Here is a 25,742-nt window from a genome sequence, read left to right on the forward strand (position 1 = left end):
TCCGTACAGCAGTTAGAATCTGAAAAACAGACAGTTAGTGGTTTCACTTTTTGGCGCTCGCTCGTTTTCGTACAAGGATTTTCAAGAATGAAAGTGTGCTTACAGCAAAGGAAGAGCCCTCAATAACAAAAGCTCCACAAATCATTACCACACTATTAAAAACACAACAAAAAAAAAAAAATCAGGAAGATTTAGTTAATGATTTGTGGATCCTTCCAGAATTACTTTTCATGATTTAACAACCAGTAACATCAATGAAATTATCATACATAACAGCTTAGGTCTTGCCATCAATGGTCTGACAAACGTATCTAAACAAGAATATTTGGAGTTCAGATTAGTACTAAATTTAGCTAAATTTAGATTTGAGAGTTCAGATATGCTTAACTTGATATGACTTTAAAAAGAAGTCTGACTTTCAGAGAAGTCTGAAAAACTGTAGTTTCAAGTAAGTCTGGAGCAACTAGGTATTGTGGCTAGATTTACTGTAAGTATATGACATGCTGACTCGAAAAAACTGTGTTAAAAACTACGAGAAGTTTGAAGCACTACCTCTGAAGGTTCTTGCTTTGGTTATCTCTAAAAAAAAAATTCATTATAAAGCCATATGCCTCTGTGTAGATGTTCTCTGATGCATTGCTTTTTATTATGCCCATTGCCAGCAATGGACATTCTGCTTGGAAAATCCAACTCCTGTTGTAATAGATTTGGCTGAACCAAATGAAGAAAATAATTCTAATATCAGACTCAAACAGGAACACAGTTTCATTTAGTTCTGGTTAAGAATATTTAAAAGCCCTCTCCACCTACAGTTTTTTTGAAACAAGGCACAAATAGGGAGTGGACATTCCAGCAAAAGTGATTGTCTGAAATTAACAGTCCACAGCAGTCTTCTAGTCCAGCACAATGAAACGTTTTTGCTGTTCAGTTCTATGCCACATCTTCTAGATAATCTGCAACATCACTTAACTGAGAAATGGTGTGGTCTTGTGTGATGTCTTCAAGCTAGAAAAATCAATGAAATCACAAACTCAGAAAGCACAGAAAAAAACAAGCATTATTTCATATAGTCCTTCATATTTCACCCCATCCTCTTGGCCTCAAGCTCTTTCACTGGGACTTTAACACCAGGAGGTGCTTAGATAGATCCTGAGATAAAGGGATAATGCATTCCTTTGCTGGATACTAACTCAGTCTCAAATCCATTTTACTTGCCTTGAAATAGAGTGGGTTGTACTACTGAACAATTTTGTTGTTGCTTTTTTTTTTTTTTGGTTTGTTTGTTTTTAAATCAGTATAGTATCTAACATGATACTAGGTATATATAACATGATACTAGGTATAAAAATACAGAGTATAATAGATTATACAACTTCAACACATAACTTTGGAATATGTAACAGTACATTCTTTCACAAGGGATTAAAAATTAAAAACACAAGATGAGAAGAGTATAAAGAAGAAAAAATTTAAAAGAATCATACTTTATCACTGGCATTCAAGTCTTCTGTTTCAACAGAAATTTCATCTATTTCTTCGCCAATACTGATATCACTTTTCTCTGAGCGATGGCTAGTACTAGAAAGAAAACCATAATTAAAACTTTCTTTTCAAACATCCAAGCATTACATTCATCTTCATATAATTTATACTTGACATTTGATTTTGATTTCACTCCTTAGCAAGTTAAATATGAAATTATTAAAAAAAAAAAAGTAATAATCAGAGTCCTTCTACCTAGATGAAGCCATGATAAATACTGGCTTAAGCCTGTAATCCTGCAGTTTACAACACTAATATCTTTGCATTAGAAGGATGAAGCTCTTAAATATTTATTACTGACTATTCATAAAGCTTTATTTTATACTGGAATAATTCAGCATTGACCCTATTAATTCCCTAATATCATTAGTTAAAATGTTAAAACATTGTCAAGTACACAGTTCAAGAAAAGAACTTCCATTAAAAAAGCAACTTGAAGTTAGAGAGCATCTTAAAGTTAGCATCTGGCTTTTAAGTTTATTTTTAATTGAAATTTAAAGGAGTTCAGAGATACTAGCAGAGTCCAGCAATCATGACTGGCTGAAATATTATGGAAATAATGTAAATATATCAATAGATATATATATGTTTATAATGTTTGAAATATTAAGTTACTGCAATAACATTTCTTACCTGTTGAAGTCATCAGCATACTCATCGTCATCTCCGTTTCCTATAGAATTTTTAAATGGTATTAATCAAATGAGTTTTTTTTTCATAAAATGCAAGAGAAGAATCTATTCCTGCACTGAGACACATACTTTTATGGACAGCAATAGTGGGAACAGATCAAACTACTTAGGCAGATTAGGACGAGAAGCCGAGTTTATGTTTGTGATTAATCTCAATCTCTTTCACACTGAAATAATGCTTTGAAATCAGATACAAACTTCCAGAATATTGTCAGTGTTGCTGAAGACAAAATTTAAACACTTAGCAGCTGTATTTGGAGACAACTGATATTTCTCGCATCACATCTAATTGCTGCTGCTAAAGCCTTCAGGACAATTTTCAAAAGGTGTGGAGGGCAAGTAAATATGCCACTGAAAAACAGCAAGACTTGTCTGGTTATTTTTTTTTTTTTTTTTAAACAGATGTAAAATCCTTATTTTATTAGAAACAGAGACACTTGATATTAGAAAATGTATGCGTGGAATGAATCAAATTTTTGCTGCATGGGTGAAACACTGATTTGCACACAAAACTCAGGTTCTCACTTCTCTGTATTCCTTCATATGGGATCTTGCTCCTAATTCCAGCAAGTCTCACAATGGTGTTCAACAGAATAACAGAAGCTGAAAATCGTAGTTCAATATGTATTTTTCAGCTTCTCAGATTCCTCTATAAAGCTGTGCCAGAACTTAGGGTTTGAAATATCAGAGCTCGTGTTGCTTCTACTTGCCTAATTCTAAAGATCCCAGTTTTGCATTCACCAACCGCAGGTCTTTCAAAACGGAATTTCTATTCAAATCTGTAAGAAAACCAAACCATTTATAACAGAAATTTGGCTTGTGACTCTAATAAATTCCCACTTAAACATACCCATCAACCATTTATAGAAAGTGGTCTTTTATAATAACCTTATATAATTTTTATATATATATATATATGTATATGTATATATAAAAATATATATAGCATGACAATATTGCATTCAATTTTCAGGTTTGAACTGTGCTAACATTTAAAGACATGAGCAAGAAACACAGACAATATCCCAATATTCAGGAGCAGGTTTTACAAATATCCTTAAGTGTCTCCAAGGAACTTGCGCAAATAACAGCAGTAGAAAGGACCCAAGTAGTTTCAGTTAAAAACGAACCATAGGATTTTATACTCCTGAAAACTGTTTTACACACAAAAAAAAAAGGACTGTAGGAAAAATTTTGCTCTATTATGCTACCACTGGGGTGCATTACATAAACAGTATGCCATCACTCAGTGAAATAAGCATGACTGTAAAGCATGTTACAGCCAGCAGGGGGCCACAAAGTCAACTTACATCATATTTGTATCTGAATGTACAGACCTTCATTGTGTTATGGGAAATATCTCCTACATTCAACAAAACACAAAACCACATACGCTTACCATCAGGCTCCTTTAGCAAAGGTGCACCAGTCAGGGAACTTAACCCACTTTTCAGAGGCGGTGCATCAGAAAGGGATGCTAGACCTCCTGCTTTATTGGATTCAGTTTTCCTAAAACAAACCAAATAAACAAGTATTCCGGAGTGCTGCAAAATGCCTACGGAGACATTCTCCATGCAAAGACTTCTGATTTCTTTCATCACAGACAGACCTCCTGCACCTATATCAGCATCATCATTTATATATATTTTTTTTTTTTTTTATCAAGGAGCCTTTTATTATCCCCATGGACAAACACAGCCAAAAGAAGAAAGATTCAAATGTAAATCAGTATTTAAATCAGCTTGTTTTACAATTAAAAGATTAGGTCTAATAAAACTATTAATCCCAACAGCAATCAGTCCACAGAATGAAAACCCTCTGTTACGGCATGATGGATCTCATCACCGTCAGTTAAAGCTTACTTGGTTATTACACATTCCATTCATATATTCGAAGTGCAAAGTTCAAATAGTTCTTACAAATAAAGAAAGACTATTATTAAAAATGAGATCAATATTTTCACATTTAATATTACCGGAACTCTTATTCTGACTGTATTCCTATTAAGAATGAACATCATTTAAATTGTTCATTATACCTAGACAACCAAAATACCATATATTTTACCACTTAAATTTTGAACAACAGGTCAGGGACTGAGGGTGAGTGAAAATTAGTCAGTAGACCGTGACTCTACTACAGATGTAATTTGAAAATCGTTTTTTCTGTAGGAAGTTTCTCCACTAAGAAAATACTTATTTTAATCAATAATTAAGAGTCTTTTTTCTTGTATGGTTCTTTTTAGTAGGCATTAAAGAAAGATACCCACAGAGTTAATTTGCCCTGTGATATGAAAATGCTTGAATGAGAAATGGGTATTACCCAGAAGATGTTCAGTCTGTTGTGCTTCTACCACCTGGCCACTGCATCAACAAATAACCTAAGAAACACTTCTACCATGACCTGCAAATATAATAATTTGCAGTAATTCCTATTTTATTTTTAGTTCAATAACAATCTCTGGTTCAATATCTGAAGGACTGAATTCCTTTAATAGTTCAGTTTAAAGATTAAGTTCAATTATTAGATTTTTAATATTACAAATTATCATTTAAACATGTTTAATGGCAATGCAACCACATGCTACAAAGGTTAGGTTTTGGTTAACAGCTACTTAACCATGTTATTGAATATGGAACAGTAAATGCACTAAAGATGCAATTTTAATCCTGCTATTTCCAATAAGAAAAGAACTACTATCATAGGGTTATTTGTAACACACAGTATTATCCACAGAAAAAATCACTGCTTTTTGAGAAAAAGCAATTCTGCTCTTTGTAGACATCCAATTATCCACAGCCCAAGGGAATGGCAGAAGGATGCAACAGGGGAGGGTTAGGCTGGGTGTTAGGAAAAGGTTCTGCCCCCAGAGGGTGGTCAGGCACTGGTACAAGCTTCCCACGGCAGTGGGCATGGCACCGAGCCTGCTGGAGTTCAGGAAGTGTTTGGGCAATGCTCTCAGACATCTGGTCTTATTTTTGGGTGGTCCTGTGTGGAGATGGGAGTTGGACTTTATGATTCTTGCAGGGCCCTTTCTGCTCAGGATATTCTATTATTCTAACTAAAAATGAATTATCAATAATCTTTCTCAAACAGTCCATTCATCTTTTGGAAAGAAACCTAGCTTACCTAGCATGATTACTTTGTGATGTACCCAAACAATCCTGTTTCAAGGGTAAGTATCCACTGTGTCACTAATACAAAAAGGTTTATACTGTTCTGCCCACTATCAGTGTAGCCTGGGAAAAAGTGAACTTGAGGAGAGCTACTGTGAAACAGACTTGCAAATGTTACTACAGCCTCTTCTGGTAGCCCCTACCATGCTAGGACAATCCTCCAATTGTTAGAAAAATTGTCCAATTACTGAAGCACATCAAAAGAACCCCATAAAACAATCTTTAGCACTTCTCAATACAGTTAGCTAAACTAAGCTCCAAAAGAATCACAACTCTGCAGCGATAATGCAAAGATAAACTGTAGTTTTATTAAAAAACAAGCAAAAAAAAACAGTTGCACAGTTCAATCACTAGCTATTCTTTCAAAAGGTATTTTTCAGTAATCAGACAGCCACGGTAGACCAATTAAAAATGCCCTTCATAAAGGTCTGCAAAATTGACATATGCAGGAAGAATAACAATTTGCTGAAAACAGATCTGCACGCAAAAGGTGCTGCAGTGTGAAGAGGAAATCCTCAGCTGTGAAAAAGCTTTCCTTATGCTTACTGTTTACACATTCCCCAGATTTTTTGTACTCCTTGCGAAGTTGTACAGATATCCAAAACACCATCCCTCTCATTGTTGATGTCTTTTAGTGCTGGTCACAACTGCAGCTCTGCTGCAGAAAGAAACACTGGTGTCTGTACCTCATGTGTTCATTCCACCAAAGTAATAGCCTGGGGACATTACACAACTTAACTGATGCACCTTAAAATGATAGAGGTTTCTCTCTCAGGTACATTCAAGAGATCACACTTGACACTGTGCATTTCAGAAAAAAATACTTCAGAACAGATCTGAACACTTGCACTTACAAAGTATGAATAATCAAACGTCATCTAGCTCTTGAAGGTCTTCAAGAATATTGAGCACAAGAAACCTAAATCAAGTAGAGAGTCCAAGTCACTTACCAGCCGTAAGTTCTTTCTGGTTTGGGTATAGGATCGTCAAAAAAAGAATCTCCCTCTACATCATCTTCATCCATACCTGGGTCACTTTTTTCTTTGGTATTTAAGTCTTTGTTTTGCAACTGAGGATCTAGTTTTGTTTCGTTAGGTAGGAAATGAATGCTTCTTTTGCTTGCTTCCCCTGATGAGACACTTGTATCACTTTGAGTGCTTTCAGCAACCTTGAAAGATAAAGAAAACAGACTTCACAGAAAGGAAAAGTAATTTCTCTTGAAAAAAAAACATACTAACTTATTTCTTAAAATATTGTAAGCAGTTGCATAATATATACCAACCGACATTGGTTATTTTGATTTTATTAGTACTCCCCTGCAATCATCAGAAATCATACAACAGAAAAAAGCTGTTTCTACCACTTTAGACAGTGGTGCTTTTTTTTTTTTTTTTTAATATTGCTGCCTTTAAAAAAATTTGTTCCACCCTCTGCATAGCTTTTCTATCTAGATGAGCTCTATTATAAGAGCAACTTATTTTGAAAGATGTCACTCATCACAAAAGGCAATCTACACGCATGCTGCTTCTTAAGTTCCAGCTTTGAATACTTTTTTTTTTTTTTTGAAGTGTGAAAGTTAAGTGAAGCTTTCTTAGTGTTATTTTCCAACTTCTTTATAAAAAATGCATTGAATTAAAGCTATCATCTTCAAAATAAATTAAACTCAAGCAAATTATATCATCTTAAAAATAAATAAGTAAATGTAGATGGCTAAAGTAGTCAATTCAAAACGCAGGCCATGGAAGTTTAAAAAGGCCTACCAAGATCATATTACCTCAGTCACAGAACCACATTTGATTGCTGGCAGCAGCTCAGTTCTTCCAGGACAAGAAGTAGTACTTACACCTGCAAGTGGTAGTTACAATTTTCTAATTCCCTGTCCCTGAGACACGGAATTGCTGAAAATTAAGAGTTTAGCAATACCCTGATCAGAGTACAAGGGAAGTTACAGCCACTTTTCTCTTTTGGGCCCTGAGGGAGTGAGCTGCGTCTATCTTACCTGAAAAACTGGGAGCACAACAGTTGATCTTTGCTTGAATTCATATATCCTAAAGCTTTATTAAAGGGAAATAACTACTTTCAAATTGTAGCGGTAAGCTAAGCATGACTAATGGTTCAATGAGCAACGTGCCTACTTTGGGTTTCAGTCTAATGTTGTTAATAAGATAAATCAGAATGTGGTTTCACACTTGCACTTAAACAAATGTCATTCTTTCTGCTGCCAGGAGCTGTGGTCTTGGTTTCTTCTTACACGATCCCTTCTATGACACCTATTGGCTGCTGAGTCACAACCAGAGCCAATTCAGCTCAGATTTGCCGAAAATCCACCAGAAATTTTCAATTTTCCAACAGGAAACCTACATTGTTCAGCTAACTTTCACCTTGTTACAGCCAGGACTTGCTAACATTTCTTCCTCCTGCATTACTTTTACCCCAAGTATGGTGCACAGGCATAATATTCTTCCATTACGCTGCCAAAGAGTGAGAGAACCAGGAAAACTGAAGAACTGTAGTCCCATTAAGATATCTACTACTTATTCTTAGAGGTTAACTTGTCCAAACAAGAGCTGTTGCTGTTTTTTTGTTTGTTTGTTTGTTTTTAAACCAGATATTGATACAGAAACTAACTGTTGCCTCTTTCTGAGAGAAGATATTTTCACCGAGGATTTTGGAACATATGAAAAGCATTTTGAGCACATTTGTCTGTCTCCCACTTCAATGGAATTATGATGCACTTGCAAAAGAAGATGGGTATAAAAAGCAGAATCATAAATACCAACTTGTTGGAACTAATATTCTACTTGGAAACTCATCACATTAGAAAAAGCATGTAAATTAAAATGTTCTGATCACCACCTCAGCTGCTGCTGCATGCCAAAATATAGGGCCTACTCTGTAAGAAGCCTTGATCCATTCTTCTTGCTGCTCAGAAACAACTTGTATATTATTTCTTCCTCTAAAGAAATGTCTAAAACATTAGCTAACATACTCTCTTTTCGGGCATTTTACCGGCTCAGCCACCTAATCCAAAATCTTTCCATTTACAAAATCTTACGCATCTGAGCACAGAAATAAAATACTAGTGGTAGAGAGAAATGGAGAAAAATCCACTGATCATTTAAGTGAATGAAATTGTACCTGGAGTTCCATGAGTCCTAACTTCCACATCTCCTGTATGCTGTATAGCTTTGTCATTCTATTTAAATAATCTTACCTTACTTGGTATGGGGTGTGTATTTGATCTTCCATCTGATGATTTTGATGTGGAGCACAGGCTGTCACTTAGAACTGGAGCAATCTAAAACGTTTCACACAAATACTTACTCAAATATATTGGTTCATGCCATAATACCATCATATCGTAAGCATGTTGTGACACTACGCTGATATGTTAGGAAGTCTATGACAACTGCTTCTAAATTTAAGCTTTGGTTAATGTATCAACTGCATCTCAGGTACACAGGATTTTCTTTCAAACCACAATCACTACAGACACTAATAAAATGCTATTTGTTGGATTTCATTCATTTAATTAACAACTTATTATTATACTATATTAAAATATTACTCTCACTGCTATCAGCTAATTCAGTACTTCCATATATTTATTTTTAAAATTATGTATTTGTCTTAAAAAGAGCTATAAAGCTTTGGCAAAACCAATTTTTATTTTAATAAGACCTGAAAAGTCTAGAAGTACACCAAGAATAAAAAAACATAACAGCTAAAGATGTTATCTAACCACAAAAGAAATAGGAAAAAAAGTGGCAAAATGTTTTGCATCATTTTTCCAGATTCGCTCTGTGCTAGTATGTTGCTGTGGAATATTAGTTAAGGGGTGGTTTAGAAGTAACAGAATAGTGGTAGTCGTGTTTCTGCAATAAGCTATGTTGAAAGCTTCTCATTCTATACTAACCATATAGTAAAGACTTGAAACAATTCACGGTAGCCAAGCGCTCTTAATTTTTTTTTCTTTTTTTTTTTTTTTTTAACTGAAATGAAAATAAAGGATTATGAAAAAAGAAATTACATATAACTACTTACTTCTCCACTGCCTGAAATCTTTTTCTGCTGACATTTTTTAACAACCTCCAGCAACAGGGGACCACCCACAGTACCTTCTGCTTCTGTAATTCCCAGATCTCGAGCTAAGTTTTCTCGACCATCCAGGCCATTTAACTAGGGAAAAAAAAATAAAAGTAACTCACAACACAGAAATAACTGTCTGAAAACACTACATATATTTTCTATTAACTCCTAAAGCTTGTTGGTCTTATTTAAAAAATAGCAATAATCTGAATAATCAGTCATTATTTAAGACTTCCTGTTACACATAGAATAAAGTGATAGCCTATTTAAATCATTTACTTCTGATCTGTATGTGAATTTATCACTGACCATCTGAAGTTGTTTTAAATACAGAAACACACTGAAACACAGAGTATAAGACAATGCAATACACTGCTCAGAGACAGGGACTAGTACATGAAGGCAAAGTAAAACCTTTCAGCATTATACACAGCAGTCTTGGCCAATTTGCTTAACTTTGGCCAAGTTTCAGAAAACATTGCAACAGCTGAAGACGATGCTTTTGTTAGAAAAAGAAAGCATTTCAAAGAGCATAAGATGCCTTCATGCTGCAAACAAAGCACTCCTCCCAACAGCAAGTAGCAGCATGAGAGAAAGCATGACTGTTTCTGTTTGGTAGCATGAATCTGAATCTTGGCACAGATGTGTCCTAATGTAATAAATACAGCTAAAGATTATTTGGCAAAGAACAAGAGTGTATAGGATTTTATATGGTTAAGCCCCTAAGAAGACACATGGACTTCTGAGAAACAGCAAAATTATTTTTTATTATAACACCAGTTGATTTAAACTGTACTCAGTGCATTTCCGCAGTATTTTTTTCCTAAAACAATTAAATCAGTATCCAATTCAAATGACAAAAAAAGAAAATCACTGTTCAAATAAGAAGTCAATGAATGGATTTTATTTTTTAAAAATAAATTAACTATTTAAAGTGAAAATAACAATAAAAACAAGCATTTGAAATGTAAAGAGAAATTCTTCAGTTAAGTCAAACTGTTTCAAACCCAAAATTTACTACAAAAATGTTTGTATCACGAAGAGACAACAAAATAAACATAACAGAAAAACTACCTCAATATCAAAAACCTAAAAACAATCACTTCATAAAAGTTCATTGTTTCAGTGAAATTTCTTTCAGAGTAGATTACTTACTTTACTTAAACCTTCATGTAACAATATTAAGTCAATAATATGACACTGTGAGATTACCGACAAAAAATGTTGCAGTATTCTGTCATATATACTCTTCTAGGGTTTCACAAAAGTTTTTGTTTTTGTTTTTTTTTTTAACTTAAACTTAACATATTGCCAAGCATTGACTTTTGAAAGGCAAGGATCATTCTTATTGGCATGTTTTCCTGGGAAATCTATGGCAACGCATACCTTTTGTAGACTAAATATGAAAAATTTCTTAGACTAAACACAAGCGATTGGCTTAAACAAATCTACCGTAGCTTCTGCATTCAGTGCCATGCACTCCAAACAATCAGCATATCGTACAAGTAAAAACAGTATATCTTACTGTGCTTGATTCAGGCTGAAAAACAGCCAGCGTAAAATCAAGATTGAAAAAACGTAGAAATTCTGCAACAAGACCTGCAACCAAGCGACCTAAAAAGTAAATGAGAAAGGTAAAAATACACCAGACAGCAACAATTATTACTTCAAAAATATAGCACGTATATGGCTTCAGGATGAACATCTATGTTGAATCAACACTTCTACAGGTATCATTTAGACATTCAGCAAGCTACCATCCCACAGTTGACTACACAAACTCACATCGCATCCACTTCATAATTTGTGTGCTAATTACCTAATCTCTATCTCAGCCGTTGTATCTGAATTATTTGAAGTCAGCAATACTGCAGGAGCATAAATAGAGATAGCTTACAAAACTCAGCCTTAATGATTATTTTTTGTTTTTTTAACTGTTCAGTGGCTTTAAAAACGTTGTTTTGGCTCCTCTCCTATGTTGCAGGAAGAACAGCCAAAAACACGACAGACACCGGTATGGTCAGATCACGCTCTCCCTTTATTACCTGAATAGCCTGACTTTTGTAGCAAACTTAACAGGGGCGGATAGTATCTCACACAAGATTATTGGTAAAAAGCACTCAGACAAACAACTGCAAGAAAACAACCCCACCTGCAAGAAAACAACCCCCTCGTGATTAGCAGTCATGTAGATCTTGTCCTTGAAGCCAGCTGCTGGCAACAATATTTTTTAAATTCCTCAATCGGGTGATGTGGGAACATTGTCATGGGAACTTCTCATAGTCGTCCTGGTAGCTTGGTTTGCTCAGCTGCAGCAAGTCATGGCCTCCTTGCTGTTTCAAAAATCCCTCAACACTCCTATATGTATTCACTACTGTACCTCTACAGTCTGTGTTCATTGCTTACTGTCTAGAAGGGCTTTATTGAGATAGCAAAATCACAACTCAACATGAAATATTAACTTTGGTCACCTCAGTTAAAAATACAGCTTCAGCAACATTAAAAATTCTAGACTGTATTCTATTTTGGAGTAGTAATACATTTATCTCACAGGAATAAACACATACTTTAAAGCATCAAGATAGCACTGCTAATAAAAGATTTAATCCTTTGTTTACTATTTTATTATTTTGAGAGGCATAGTAATCAAAGAACTTACCATCTTTTGTACTCAAAAAATTTTTCAAGCTTTCATTTACCAAAGGTGTTTTGTTCTGTCAAAAAGCAAAAACCAAATGGTAATTAACAATACCCTTGTACTTCTAAGAAGTTTTAAAAATCACAGCAAGTGGTTGTTTTGGTGTATACTACTCCATGTAATGCCTGTCACATGTAATACACTGTACCAAAATCTACCTTTCTGTTGATTCTACTATCTCTTGATTTTACTATCTATAAGTTATTCTGATCAACTAGACAGAAGCAATATAAAAGCAGCAGAGACGATTACTTAAAGCTATAGTTTTACAGTAAAGTCTATATGACGATTCCTATTTCTAAATATTGGGAAACACCCTGACGGTCCCTGCTTTGTTTCCTTTATGCTCTTATGCAATAATATATAATTTTCTCTTGACACATTTCGCAAACATAATGTATTAAAGCTATTATTTTTAATTCAGAACTACATTAAGAACTGTCAGGAAGGCTGAACTGAAAACACTTTTTTAAATTCTCTTACCTCCACTTTCTCTTGTTCTTCTAGTGCCAAAAAAACAGCTGCTCGCAACTCTGCCTGCCAAATAAAAGAAAAAAAGGAATGGCATTTCCACAAGCACTGTTTTCCCTATGCAAATAGAATGCAAAGAGCTGGCAAGTATCTTAACATCTATTTGTTTCTCCTCAAGCAACTTGGCATTGATTGTACTCTACATCAGTGCAATTAAGACACTTAAGATTGCAGGCAATGTGACTCGAGGGTGAGAAAGTTTGAGAAAGTTTCCAGAGAAGCAATGGGGTGTGTGTATGTGAGGGGAGGATTCGATACAAGACTTCCTGAATTATTTCTTTGTGCTCAAAAAGATTCCAGATTACCTGTATTACCTCCTGTTACCTTTATCTGAGAGTTAGAAATCCAGCTTTTTCATGCAGCTTTGAAACACCTACCCTTAATTTACAATTCTTTCAGGAAAGACAAACAAATAGCTTATGATAATACATTTTAAAAAGTTAATGTTAAAATATACAAATTCCTATTATTTCTCGTCAGATCACACACAAATAACCAACATTTCTCAAGGAAAAGAACATGATTCCAGCCATTCAAATACTTCTGTACTGAGGTTTTGCCTGACTTTGAGGCGATGTCAAGGATCACAATTCTTCTAAAGAAGGCTTTGAATGTTTAAGCTTAAGTCTATTTTTTAAACACTGCAGTTTCTCTGCTTCTTTCACTAAACATACTAAACAAACACATATATTATTACATTTGATGAAGTAGTTTACCACTTTAATCAACCCTTAATTAGACATTTTTAAGCAGACAGTAGATTACACTGCATCAAATATAAAGGACTGAGTTACTCTGTATGTCATTTTGGTCAAGAGCAAAGAAGAAAGATTTGCAAAGAAAGACCAATTTCCATAACTAAAATTAAGAACATTTTGAAGAGTGCCTAGTTTTTCTCATGTTTATTAGGAAAGGAAAGTCAACTTAGAAGTAACTCCCTTTGGACACCTTTCTAAAGGAAAGAGTCATGCAAAAAAAATGTGAAAGATTTCTCATTAGAAGAAGAGTAAAATGCTCATCAGTTGTATGCAATGGTCATATACAGCAATTCATTTTTTTTTCCATGTGCTGAGGTACAGCATCCAATCAGCAAATAATCTTAGAAGCTATTAAATTTAATACTATTCTTACAAAATCACTTTACATTTTACATTCTTACCAACTGCTAAAAAAAGATGTTTATTTAATGTTATGCTTTAATTAAAAATAAATAAATAAATAAATTCACCTCAGAGGTCTGCAAATAGCCTGCTGGAGGTGTAAAACTCTCCTTCTGCAAGGTTGCATTCAACATTGTTAACAATAATGCACTCATGAGAACATGGTACAGTTCAGTACATGCTTAGGGCAATGAATAACTGTAGCGTAAGATTTCACATGGTAAAAGAACGCACTACTACTGAGATAACTGTTTATGGATCTTCCAGACAAAGTGCAGTGCTGTGTTGCTGCCATCTGCTCCAGTGCTGTGAAATCACTCCACAGATGCACAGGCTCAAACAACCTTTTGCACACATGAAATTTAGCTGCTGTGAGCACCCTCCTGCCTCACTTTCACTGTCGCCACTTCCTAACTCCAAAATAGCTGTCACATACCTTGGGAGAAACAGTGTTATCTGCCTCTGTAGAGCAGGCAAAACATCAAGCTGTCTGAAGTGATCACCCCAGGCTAAAAGCCTGTACCAGCCCATATCCAAAGCTGGGACCAGACTGGAAAAAGCAACTTTATTACCTCTGTCCTGTCACTTCCCAGCTGCAAAGTCTGTGAGGTCCTCACCCCTAAGCGGGACCAGTAATTTCCATGACTATTCTTTGTCTGCTTAAGTGGCAAACCCTTCAACACAGCAGCCCTCCCTGGCTAAGCCAGATAAACTTGCTGGCAGTGTAACTGAAAAGATGAAGAATGGTAGAAAAAGAAAGATGGAGAATCCATACCACAGAGGAAGCAGTAAAAGCTTATGAGCCATAAACCCTAAATACGTGAACCTGTGTTTATCATGCGCTTACTCTGGATGTCACATGCAGTCCTCATTCTCATATTCCTGAAGGCAGGATACATCCCCAAGGTTACGAGGACCATACTGATATTTAAAAGTTGAATTTCATTTCATCTGAAATCATTATAAATGGTCATATTTTATTTAACCTCTAAAAACAAGAAATAGATGTTACATAAAAAAAAAAACAAACCCATTGAGTCAAAGAAATGAAGTGATTTTTGGATATGAATTGCTTTAAGAAAAACAGGCACAAAACAGGTGTATGGTAGTGTGCAGTGTACTGACCACGACAGTTAATAATTCAAAGACATTTAAAAGCATTATGCTTTTAAAACACATGGAATGTATTTTTAAAATACTAGAAGGAAGATGAGAAAACAAATATGACAATTTAACTGACCTACCCAACAGCTCGTTAAAAAAAAAAAAAAAAAGTATTTTTATTCTATCTTACAACACAGTATCTGCCAGCACCTCAACTGTCTAGGGTTTGAACCAAAATAGCAAGAAGAGTGTCAGTTGGCAAAACAAAGCATTACCAAACATATGACATTTGTATTGCTTTTTCCCCTCATATTTCTAGCAATAGCAAGTTCCCGAGATGCTATAAAACTCGGGTGACATAAACTTAATTTTCCAGAAGGAAAGAGATTGAAAGGTACACACCAAAACAAAATAACAAAACAATACAATAAGCAGCATAAAGGCTTTTCTTCCTTAGCTTATGACCTAGTGAGAGGTGTCCCTACCCATGGCAAGGGGAGTGGAAACAGAGGATCTTTCAGACCCCTTCCAACCCAAACCGTTTATGACTCTGTGATTTCATGACAACTTCTCTGTAAGAACAATCACATGCTCCTCAAGACAGATGATCATTTGTATTTGTACAGCATGCATCACGTTTACAGTATCAGTGATTATTTTCACAGAAATACAAATATCCAGAATTATATTTTATATGTTTACAGAATTCATTAGGAAGCAGTCTTATTCATCAGATTCAGTCCATTAAGTGCTATATACATGTATATAGGCAGCATATATATGTACACAGTTTGTGTGTATATACGCACACACACTGCAGCTTAGAGAAAAGGCTGGAAATTCTCAACTGCAAGTGGCAAACATATTTACACATTTCCCAGTTTTCACAATATGACTTCATTAAATACTCCAATGCTTAAAGCCTAATGTAAATAGACAAGCCCTGAACAGTTTCACAAGTGGTCGTACAACTGTTTTGTTTTTTTTTTTTTCTTTTCCAGCTAAATATTTTACATCTTTACCAATGTGTACCCAAATTAATTCAAAATAGGAAACTGATCGATTGTAATTCATTACAAAATCATGTTTTATGAGAGAACAAATGCACCATCAGTTCTTTGCTAAAAATTACCCAGTAATTATGTGTTCCCAAATGTATAATACACTGACAGCCTGATACATTTTACCCACTGAAATCACTCCATTTTTATTCTAATCCTTCCAAAGCTGCCTATACCTGTAGTACCTCACACCTCACAGCTATACTTCGGTCATGTAACTTTCTGTTTAATATATCTATTTCAGTGGAGCTCAAATTTTTTAGTTAGCTTTCTAGCCTCATCCGTTTTGAAAAAATGGCCAGTGCTCATCCTGAAGTATTAAAATAAACAATTGTTTCAATAATATTTAGATGTCTCTCAGTTCTACAACCTAATAAAACATACTGACATATATACAGTAGATAAAGAAATACCACAGAGAACAACTATGTTTAATTTAGTTTAACAAAAGGCTTTTTTTTTTTTTTTAATGCATGGTATAACCTAAACTAAAAACTAACCATTTCAGGAGACTCGTTCACCGTAAGTTCTTCTGGAAGACAAAGGGCTCTTTGTCATGTACCAGCAGAACAACTTCTCTAAATCATTAATGCTATCAATCAACAGACAGCCAACAAACTAGTATGTCAATTAAGGTTTACAATTAAGAAAAGAAGAGAAATTCACTCAATGAGTAGCATTAACCATAAGCCTACCAATTATTAAACAGTAACTCTCAGTATTAAAGAGAGAGATAATCTGGCAAATAGGAGGCAGATTGTATTTTTGTAAATCATTTGCTAGTTTGCCTGGAGGATAACATACACCATATTGGATACTACACACTTTTAATATTAGAGAATAGTGAAGACTACAATAATAAAATATTGACATGAAACTCAAGCTGTCACCAGCAGTTCAAAAACATGCATACTGCACAAAGGCAGGAATTAGGTCATACTGAGCATGTGAGCTGTAGTTTCTTAATGGGCTTATGCTTTAAAAAAAAAAAAAAAAAAAGCTTTTATGCTTTTTTAAAAAAAATAAAAAGTTGTTACTGGCATTTTATTATTGCTATATTTGATTAACACCATGCAAAAGATTTAACAGGTGGCCCAACAGGCCTGTTTTGGCACCTATCTAGACAAAAAAACCCTCCCTACTCAAAACAGAGTTACATGAGCTAGCAAGTTGAGGGAGGTTATTGTCCCCTTCTACTTCGCTCTTCTGAGACCCCACCTGGAGCCCCACATTCAGCTCTGGAGCCCCCAGAACAAGAAGGACATGGTTGCATTAGGATGACTCCAGAGGAGGGCCATGAGGATGATCAGAAGGCTGGCTACAACAACAGGTTGAGGGAATTGGGGTTGTTCAGCCTGGAGAAGAGAAAGCTCCAGGGAGGACTTTCAGTACCTAAAGGGAGACTATGGTAAAATTGGAGGGACCTCATTACAGGAGTATAGTGATAGGCCAAAGGGTGACTTTAAACTAAAAGGGGGTAGGTTTAGTTTAGAAATTAGGAAGAAATCCTTCACTAAGAGGGTGGTGAGGCACGGGAACAGGTTGCCCAGAGAGAAGCTGTGGATGCCCCATCCCTGGAAATGTTCAAGGCTAGGCTGGAGGGGGCTTTGGGCAGCCTGGCCTGGTGGGAGGTGTCCCTGTACGTGGCAGGGGGTTGGAGCTAGACAATCTGTAAGGTCCCTTCCAACCCAAATCATTCCGTGGTTCTGTGATTATGCATTGGAAATGCAGGAGCAAAAAAAATTAATAATCAAGTATTGAAAAGTATGACAACTAGCCAAATACTCAGTGGACCACATACACACACCTAACAATACTCTCATTGCCATCAACTATTTCAGTTGTTCAAATGTTTCTGATATACCTGTAATGATCTTTCACCTTTTGAAATGCTTGAAGTAGAGTTCTGAGGGTACATGCTACGACCTTTGATTTGATACCTGAACTTTTTCTCTCCTCGAGCTTGCAGGAGATTCAATAGTTCTTATTCTTCAGTACCTGCATACACCAGTTATTAATGGAAGCTTTTAACTTGAAGAAGAATCCAAAGAACCAGTTTTCATATTGTTACTGACGCAAGCCCAGGCTACAGGCTTGGAAACCCACTACACCCCACTACAATGTTCTTCAACAAAGTTTCTTAACATAGTGTTACTGATGCCCTATATGCAGACAGCACTCCCAGACACTTCCCAGTTTTAGAAAACCTCCAAGACACAGCTACCATGGTTCCTTTTGAGCACGGGTTGGGGGAGCTATCTTTAAACAGGACCCTCATCAAGGACCCTCACTTAAAGCTATCCATGGTGGCTTTTTGCTACAAGTACCAGAAAGAAAATTGTGGGGAGCTAGGGTTTGGTCCCTTCTCACAGATAACTAGCTATAGAACCAGAGGGAATGGTCTCAAGTTGTGCTAGGAGAGATTTAGGTTGGAAATGAAGAGACATTGCTGCTCAGAAAGAGTGGTTAGGCATTGGAATGGGTTGCCCAGGTAGGTGGTGGAGTCACCATCCCTGGGGGCGTTCAAGGAAAAGTTGGATGTGGTGCTTAGGGACATGGTTTAGTGGGTGGCATTGGTAGTAGGGGGATGCTTGGACCAGATGATCTTGGATGTATTTTCCAACCCTAACGATTCTATGATCTATGAAGCTGAGAGAAACCCTCTGGACCCCATCCCACACAACTCGGCGGCAGATGATTCCCAGCGGGTTTGGCAGCAGCAGGAGATCAGCCAGAGAGCTCCTGCGGCCACGCCGTAACCACGAGCGCGACAGGGCACAGGCTCCCGGCTCCGCGCGGCGGCGGCGGCCGTGAGCTCCCCTCCCGAGCCGGGCTCCTGCTGCGGCCGGGCAGGCTCCTGCGGCCCCGGGCCTCCCCTCCCGGCCGGCCCCGGCTGCGGGCCGAGCGGCCGGGGAGCTCCGCGGCGGGAGCCGGCGGCACCGCGGGGCCGTAGAGCCGAGAGCCGGCCGCAGCCCCCCCATGCCCCCATCAGCAGGGCGGCGGGGGCGCCCCCCGCTCCCACCTTGATTTTGTTGAGCACCCCGCTGCTCTCCAGCGTCTGCACCAGCAGGTCCCGCAGCTCCGTGTCCTCCTCCGCCGCCGCCGCCATCTTGCTTCTCCCTGACAACCGCCCAAACCGCGCTAGCGGCGGCCCGCGGCCCGCAGATTCGCCTCCGCCGCCGCGGGGGTGGTGCTGGAGCCGGCGGCCGGCCCGGGGGGGAAGGAGGCGCGGCGGGACGGGGCCGCCCTCGGCGGCAGCCCCAAGGGGGACGCAGCGGGGCCGCGGCCGCCCCGAGCCCCTCCGGCCGCAGCGCCTCGGAAACTGCGGCGGCGAACGGGCAGCGCGGCCGGCGAGGGGCGGGCGGGAAGTTCAAAGCGGGCGGCGGTAACGGCTGGGGCGGTAACGGCTGCCCCCGTAACGGCTGCTCCCTCAGGAGGTGCCGGGACCCAGGCGGGCTGAGCGCGGCGCTTCCCACACGCTGCGGCTGCCCCTCACCCCCGCCCTCAGCTCCCTCTCGGAGCCGGCACGCAAGTGTTAAAAGCCAGCCTAGGGCGCTAATTTTATCAGCGGTATGCTGCAGGTGTAGGGTAGCGTCAGAGGCGGTGGGGGTTTCAAGGCGATTTTATGTGTACAAATAAAGTCTGTGAGTCGTAACGTTTAATTCGTAGCTCTGCGTGTTGCCTTTTTATTATAATTTTTCCAGGCTGAGCTTCCTCTGAATCTTCTTCAAAAGAACTCAAATGCATAATAAAGAGTTTCATAAGCTTCTTATACCCAAAGTGTAAATAAATTTGCCTCGTGGATGGAGTAAAATACCATTGGAAGCTGATACAATTTCAGAAAACGTGCAGTAGGTGGCACTGCATGCTCTTCACTCTGTCCAATTCCTCAGTGGTGCCCTAAAAATAGCAGACAGCCCCGGGGACAGGTGCCCCTACAACTGTCCTGTTCACATTGACTGACTTCAGCAGCGCCAGTCTCGGCAGTCTTGAGTTGCAGTGCAAAAATGTGTTAAAATAAACCCAAACCACTGCTTTTTAAAGCAGAATAGTAGTAGTTTAGATCTAATTTCTCAAACCCTGTCAGAAGCAAGACAAGTGTGGAAACATAAAGCCAACACTTACCGTTTTTACTCCTCCATTAAACCTTCAAATTGAATAGAAAAGTTTAGAAGGGACTCAGAGTTTTTCTGTTTGTAAGTTACATACAAAAACAAAATGACTATCTTACCGTATCATGTGCTGCAAAATAAATGTAAATGGAGAAATTACTTTTTTTTTTTTTTTTTTTTAATAGACTGGGCTTTTTTAGTTGTCCTTTTATGTCTATAGGTGTGACTTTAGAAACATGGAATCAAAAAAAAAAAAAAAAAAAAAAAAAAAAACACATGAAAAGGTTCTTTGAGTGGCTCTACTTCAGTAATAAATATGTACTGTTATTGATTTAAATGGCAAGAGTCTATAAGATTCAATGTCAGGCTTGAAACAAGACCATGAGTAACTAAGCTTCATTCTTAATTCCCAGTTGCAATTCAAATGATGTGTTTATAAAATACAATTAACTTATTTTCAGTTATCACATGAACTTTCTCATGATGTTATGATCAAAAGAACCATGCTATCTCAGGCTATAAATCTCTGCTGTATGTGGTATCATAGGTCTTCCAAAAGGCATAATGAAAGTTTATTTGGTTCAATGAAACCATGAAAGCATCTAGTGTGATCCACACAGTACTGCCCAATCAAAGGGATCAGCATGCTAAGAGTCTAAGCTGGCAAATGAGTTTCTGTCTAGGGATCAGAAGGGAAGAGTACAGACCAAAAAAAAAAAAAAAAAAGCCACCAAAATAACGGTGACATTCTTCTATCAGTCATACAAGCCTTAAGAAACGGCCAGCACATGGAATCACTGCTACAGGAATGGATTTGGGTCCTGTTGCAGTAATCAAAAATGGTCAATTTTTGTCAGTTGTCCAGAGGAAATCTATTTTGTGCCAGTTCTACAGCTGACAGATACTACTTACCCGTCCAAGCTGACCAGCACAACCTGGAGTCAAAGGTCTGCTCCATTATTTGCACTTTCTCCAGCGGTTTTAGAGAGGTGTTACTGGAACCTCAGACACCCTCCCACACTGTACACCCACCACTGGCCAGAGCTGGGTCAGTGAGTGACGGACCGGTGTTGGAGCAGTTCTTCAAGAACTGCAGCCTGTGGGAAGCCCACGTAGGGTCACCTCAGGAAGGATGGCATCCCATGGGAGGGACCCCACACTGGAGCAGGGGATGAGAGTGACTGTGAGGGAGTGGCAGATGATAAAATGTTACAGACTGACATCCACTATTCCTTGTTCCCCTGCACTTCCCAGGGGTAGAAGTGGGTAGATGGGAGAAAGGTGGTTTTAGTTGGCTTTTAGTTGGCTTTTAGAGTCTCACTGCTCTGGTCTGTTAGTAACAGACAATAAATTATATTAATCTCCCATTGAACCTGTCTTGCCCATGACAATAATTGGTGAGTGATCTCCCTGTCCTTATCTCTCAGTTTCTTAGCCTCTTTTCATTGTATTTTCTCCCTCTTTTCCTCTAAAAAGGGGAAGTGAGAGAGTGGTTTAGTGGATTTTAGCTGGTGATCAGTGTGAAACCACCACAGTTCAGCAACAAATAACACTTAAAATGTCTCTCTTTGCTGACCTTTCCTTTTGAGACAAGCATTTGGCCTCCCTCTGTACTGCACATTGATCTGTTTCCCACAGAGCTCTCAATACTTGTTTTTTTCTGAGACTGCTTTCTCCTCCTGTCCTTTTCCTTCCTCCACTATAATTGACCTCTCTGATTTGTGTTCCTTCACTATGTATGTTTTTCCTTTTCTTCCATTCTTCCAAGATCTTCCATGGCTCAGCTCTGTTACCTGCTACAACCAGTCCTGCTTTACCCAGTACTTCTGACTGAAATCCTATGACCGGCCTTCCTTTTCCACTACAAGTTCATCAACTCTTTCAGTTCTGATATCTTCACAGAAATATCATTCTATAATATCTTAATGAAATCCAGTCTTAGAGAACCACATCAAGGGTGGCATGAGTGGGGATGCTTTTGGTAGTACTATGGATGGTGAGATGGAGGCACAGCAGCACTCACTCACTTCTAAATTAAAACAAATACACATATTGCCCAAAGTTACAAGACATGTCTGTTTAAGCCAGCAGTCCGTACTGTGGAATCTGGCAGTAGGTCTATTCTTTCTGGTATATATTTGACAGACATATATCATTCCTCCCTCCCCCTCCTCCCCAAATTATTATGAATGCACCAGCATTCAAAATATGAATGTGATGTAGGTATTGGCTTTATGTTTTGTTATCCTGACAAAACCCTCTTGACAAAATACTCGATAGAGTTTGCAAAGCAAAGGAAAAAAAAATCACTAGATTTAGAAGACAGTTTATCAGTGGAAGAATATTTGTGGTTTGTAACATTCACTTCAGCATTTCAGTAACACTGGCTTCCAGCTCAAAAGCATGTAGAATATTTAAAATCCTGCCTACAGACCATCCTTCTGAGCTCTGCAAAATACCAGAACATTACTTTGCTAAATATTCATCACGTAGAGGGCAGCAAAACATTCTATTTGTCCAACTTCCTATCCAGCACACAACATACTGTCTCAGACAGTCTCACATGCCATTATGAAAAAAATGATGCTGTCTTAAATCTATATAATTCCCAAGTCTACCTTTATGGAAATCATAAAACTGCATTGCAAGAGACACAAAAATTATTCCTACTGTTTGTGCAGCAGTGTAAATGTGACTAACACATTACCACAGAAGGAAGAGAAAGCATTTTTTTCATGGGAAACCCAATATAGGCTTAAAAAGATTCTATAAAACGAACACTGCATTATTAAAAAAAAAAAAAATTAAAAAAAAAAAAAAAAGTGGTGGCATTACTACAGATTTTAACACAATTTAAATAAAACTTACGCTCTCTAAAATATGCATGGATGAATTCCATTATCTTAAAATTAGGACATGGTAATATACGTACATTCTAAAATGTGTTTATCTGATCAAAGTATTGCAAATGATTGTACAATTAAGATCGCACAATCAAGAATAAAGTCTAGCAAGATTCGTTTGTTCTGTTTGTGCAATGGGAATAATCAAAGTGTTGTGTTAAGGAAACAAAATACAAAAGCCCCTACCACAGAATCACAGAATGGTTGAGGTTGGAAGAGACCTCTGGAGGTCATCTGGTCCAATCCCTCTGCTCAGAAAGGGACATGTAGAGCAGGTTGCTCTGGACCTGTTTCAGGCCTCAGTCACCTGCACAGAATAAAGTGCTTCCTGATGATGTTCAGATGACACCTCCTGTGTTTCAGTTCATGCCCATTGCCTTTTGTCCTGGCACTGGGCACCACTGAAAATAGCCTGGCTCTATTCTCTCTGCACCCTCCCTACAGGTATCTATGTACAGGTATAAGATCCCACCTGATCCTCCTTTTCTCTAGGCCTAACAGTCTCTGCTCTCAGCCTGTCCTCATAGGAGAGGTGCTCCAGTCACCTTCTTGGTGACCCTTTAGAATCACAGAATATCCTGAGTTGTCAGGGACTGAGAAGGATCATTGAGACCAACTCCTGGCTTCACACAGGACCACCCAAAAAACAAACCACATTTCTGAGAGTGTTGTGCAAGCGCTTCTTGAACTCCAGCAGGCTCAGTGCCATGACCACTGCCCTGGGGAGCCTGTCCCAGTGCCCAACCACCTTTTGGGGGCAGAACCTTTCCCTAACACCCAGCCTGACCCTCCCCTGCTGGAGTTTCATGCCATTCCCTCAGGTCCTATTGCTGGTCACCAGGGAGAAGAGTGCACTCTCATCAAGTTTGTTGCTGAAGCAAAGCTGTGTGGTGCACACTGTAGACACAGGGATGCCATCCAGAAGGATCTTGAAAGGCTCAAGGGCTGTGCCCACCTCATGCAGTTCAAAAAGGCCAAGTGTAAGGTCCTGCATGTGGGTTGGGGCAATCCCGTGTGTGAAGACAGGCTGGGCAATGAGAGGATTGAGAGCAGCCCTGCAGAGAAGGACTTGGGGGTACTGGTGGATGAGAAGCTCAACATAAGCTGGCAATGTGTGCTTGCAGCCCAGAAAGCCAGTCGTAACCTGGGCTGCATCAAAAGAAGCACAGCTAGCAGGTTGAAGGAGGTCATTCACCCTCCCTACTCTGCTTTCGTGAGACCCCACCTGGAGTACTGTGCTCAGCTGTGGGACCCCCGGCATAAGAAGGACATGGACCTGTTGGAGCAGGTCCAGAGGAGAGCCACAAGGATGATCAGAGGGCTGGAGCACCTTTCCTATGAAGGCAGGCTGAGAGGGTGTTCATCCTGGAGAAGAGAAGGCTTCAGGGAGAGGAGTAAGGCCTTCTAGTACTTAAAGGGGGCGTATAGGAAAGACGAGGAGGGACTCTTTTTCAGGGTGTAGTGACAGGACAAGGGGTAACAGTTTTAAACTTAAATAAGGTAGCTTTAGATTAGATATTAGGAAGAAATTATTCATCATGTGGATGGTGAGGCACTAGAACAGGTGCCCAGAGAGAAGCTGTGGATGCCCCATCCCTGGAGGTGTTCAAGGCCAGGCTGGATGGGGCTTTGAGCAGCTTGGTCTGGTGGGAGGTGTCCCTGCCCACAGCAGGGGGTTGGAACTAGATGGTCTTTCAGTTTCTTTCCAACCCAGGCCATTCTATGATTCTGTGATTCTACGTTAAACAGGAGTGAAACCGGTATTCACCTCTGGGCTACACTGCTAGTTTGTGGTCTCCATGTGTGCATTCCTCCCAGGTTACCCCTGCTTGCTTCCACCAACTGTATGCTTCCTTTTTGTGTCAGGAGCTCATGTTCATCCATACAAGCCTGCTGACATTTTTATCTGGCTTCCTATTTATTGGGATGCACAGTTTTTCTGCTTGGATGAGGTAATTGTTGAATACTAACTAGCTTTCTTGGACCCCTCCTACCTCCAAGAGCTTATCCTATAGGATTCTTCCAAGCAGATCTTTGTAGAGTCCAGGGTTATGAGCGAGGTTTTCAAATTCCTCTCTGCCCTTAGGATCCTGAACTCCACCATCTCATAATAGTCTATCTTGACTCTTAAATCCCAATATGAATGAAAATTGCTGGAAGCTGGAAAAATGTGTTGTTTTGAAGAGTTTTATATAAGATCTTTAAAGAAGATGAATCATGCCAAACTCTTGTTGTTGTTGTTATTGTTTTCCAAACAAAACATTTCAGCATTCATTACTAGTATAAGATACAATTAAGTTTGTTTGATTTTTTTTGAGGAAAGTGATCTTTCCATGAAAAATTTAGATGACATTATTCAAATGTTTTGATGCATCCTCCATCTTCCACCAATTTGTAGTCATATATTCATGATATAAAAAGGTTGAAAACACTGAAAATAGAACCTGGCTTTCTTCCTCATTAAAGGTGTCAGCATCTGCATCTGATACAATGATTGATTTAAGATTTTTGATTTATTAACAAATTTCTTGTTTCAAGTACATAGATAAATATTAAATGGAAATTCTTAGGGTGATATCTATCCAAAGTCACTCACTATCCCTTGTCTACGTTTCTCATATTTACCAAAAACACTTATTTTAATAATAGCCTCCATTAACATACACTATTTTGT

At 38.4% G+C, this 25,742-nt stretch overlaps 1 protein-coding gene across 1 annotated transcript; it reads right to left on the reverse strand.

Annotated features, from left to right (window-relative positions):
• Positions 1-587: 587 nt before the first annotated feature.
• Positions 588-19,368, reverse strand: CEP43 (centrosomal protein 43). Its single transcript, XM_082757313.1, has 12 exons — positions 19,076-19,368; positions 12,681-12,734; positions 12,159-12,213; positions 11,025-11,113; positions 9,455-9,589; positions 8,625-8,708; positions 6,361-6,578; positions 3,634-3,743; positions 2,945-3,013; positions 2,176-2,215; positions 1,485-1,578; positions 588-1,005 (listed from the first exon to the last, which is right to left on the reverse strand). Exons 1-12 carry the CDS (start codon positions 19,160-19,162, stop codon positions 931-933), a joined length of 1,110 nt encoding a protein of 369 aa, XP_082613439.1. The 5' UTR covers positions 19,163-19,368; the 3' UTR covers positions 588-930.
• Between the last annotated feature and the right edge of the window lie 6,374 nt (positions 19,369-25,742).

The sequence above is a fragment of the Aythya marila genome (assembly GCF_965140915.1).
Source record: "Aythya marila genome assembly, chromosome: 3".
NCBI classification, from domain to species: domain Eukaryota; kingdom Metazoa; phylum Chordata; class Aves; order Anseriformes; family Anatidae; genus Aythya; species Aythya marila.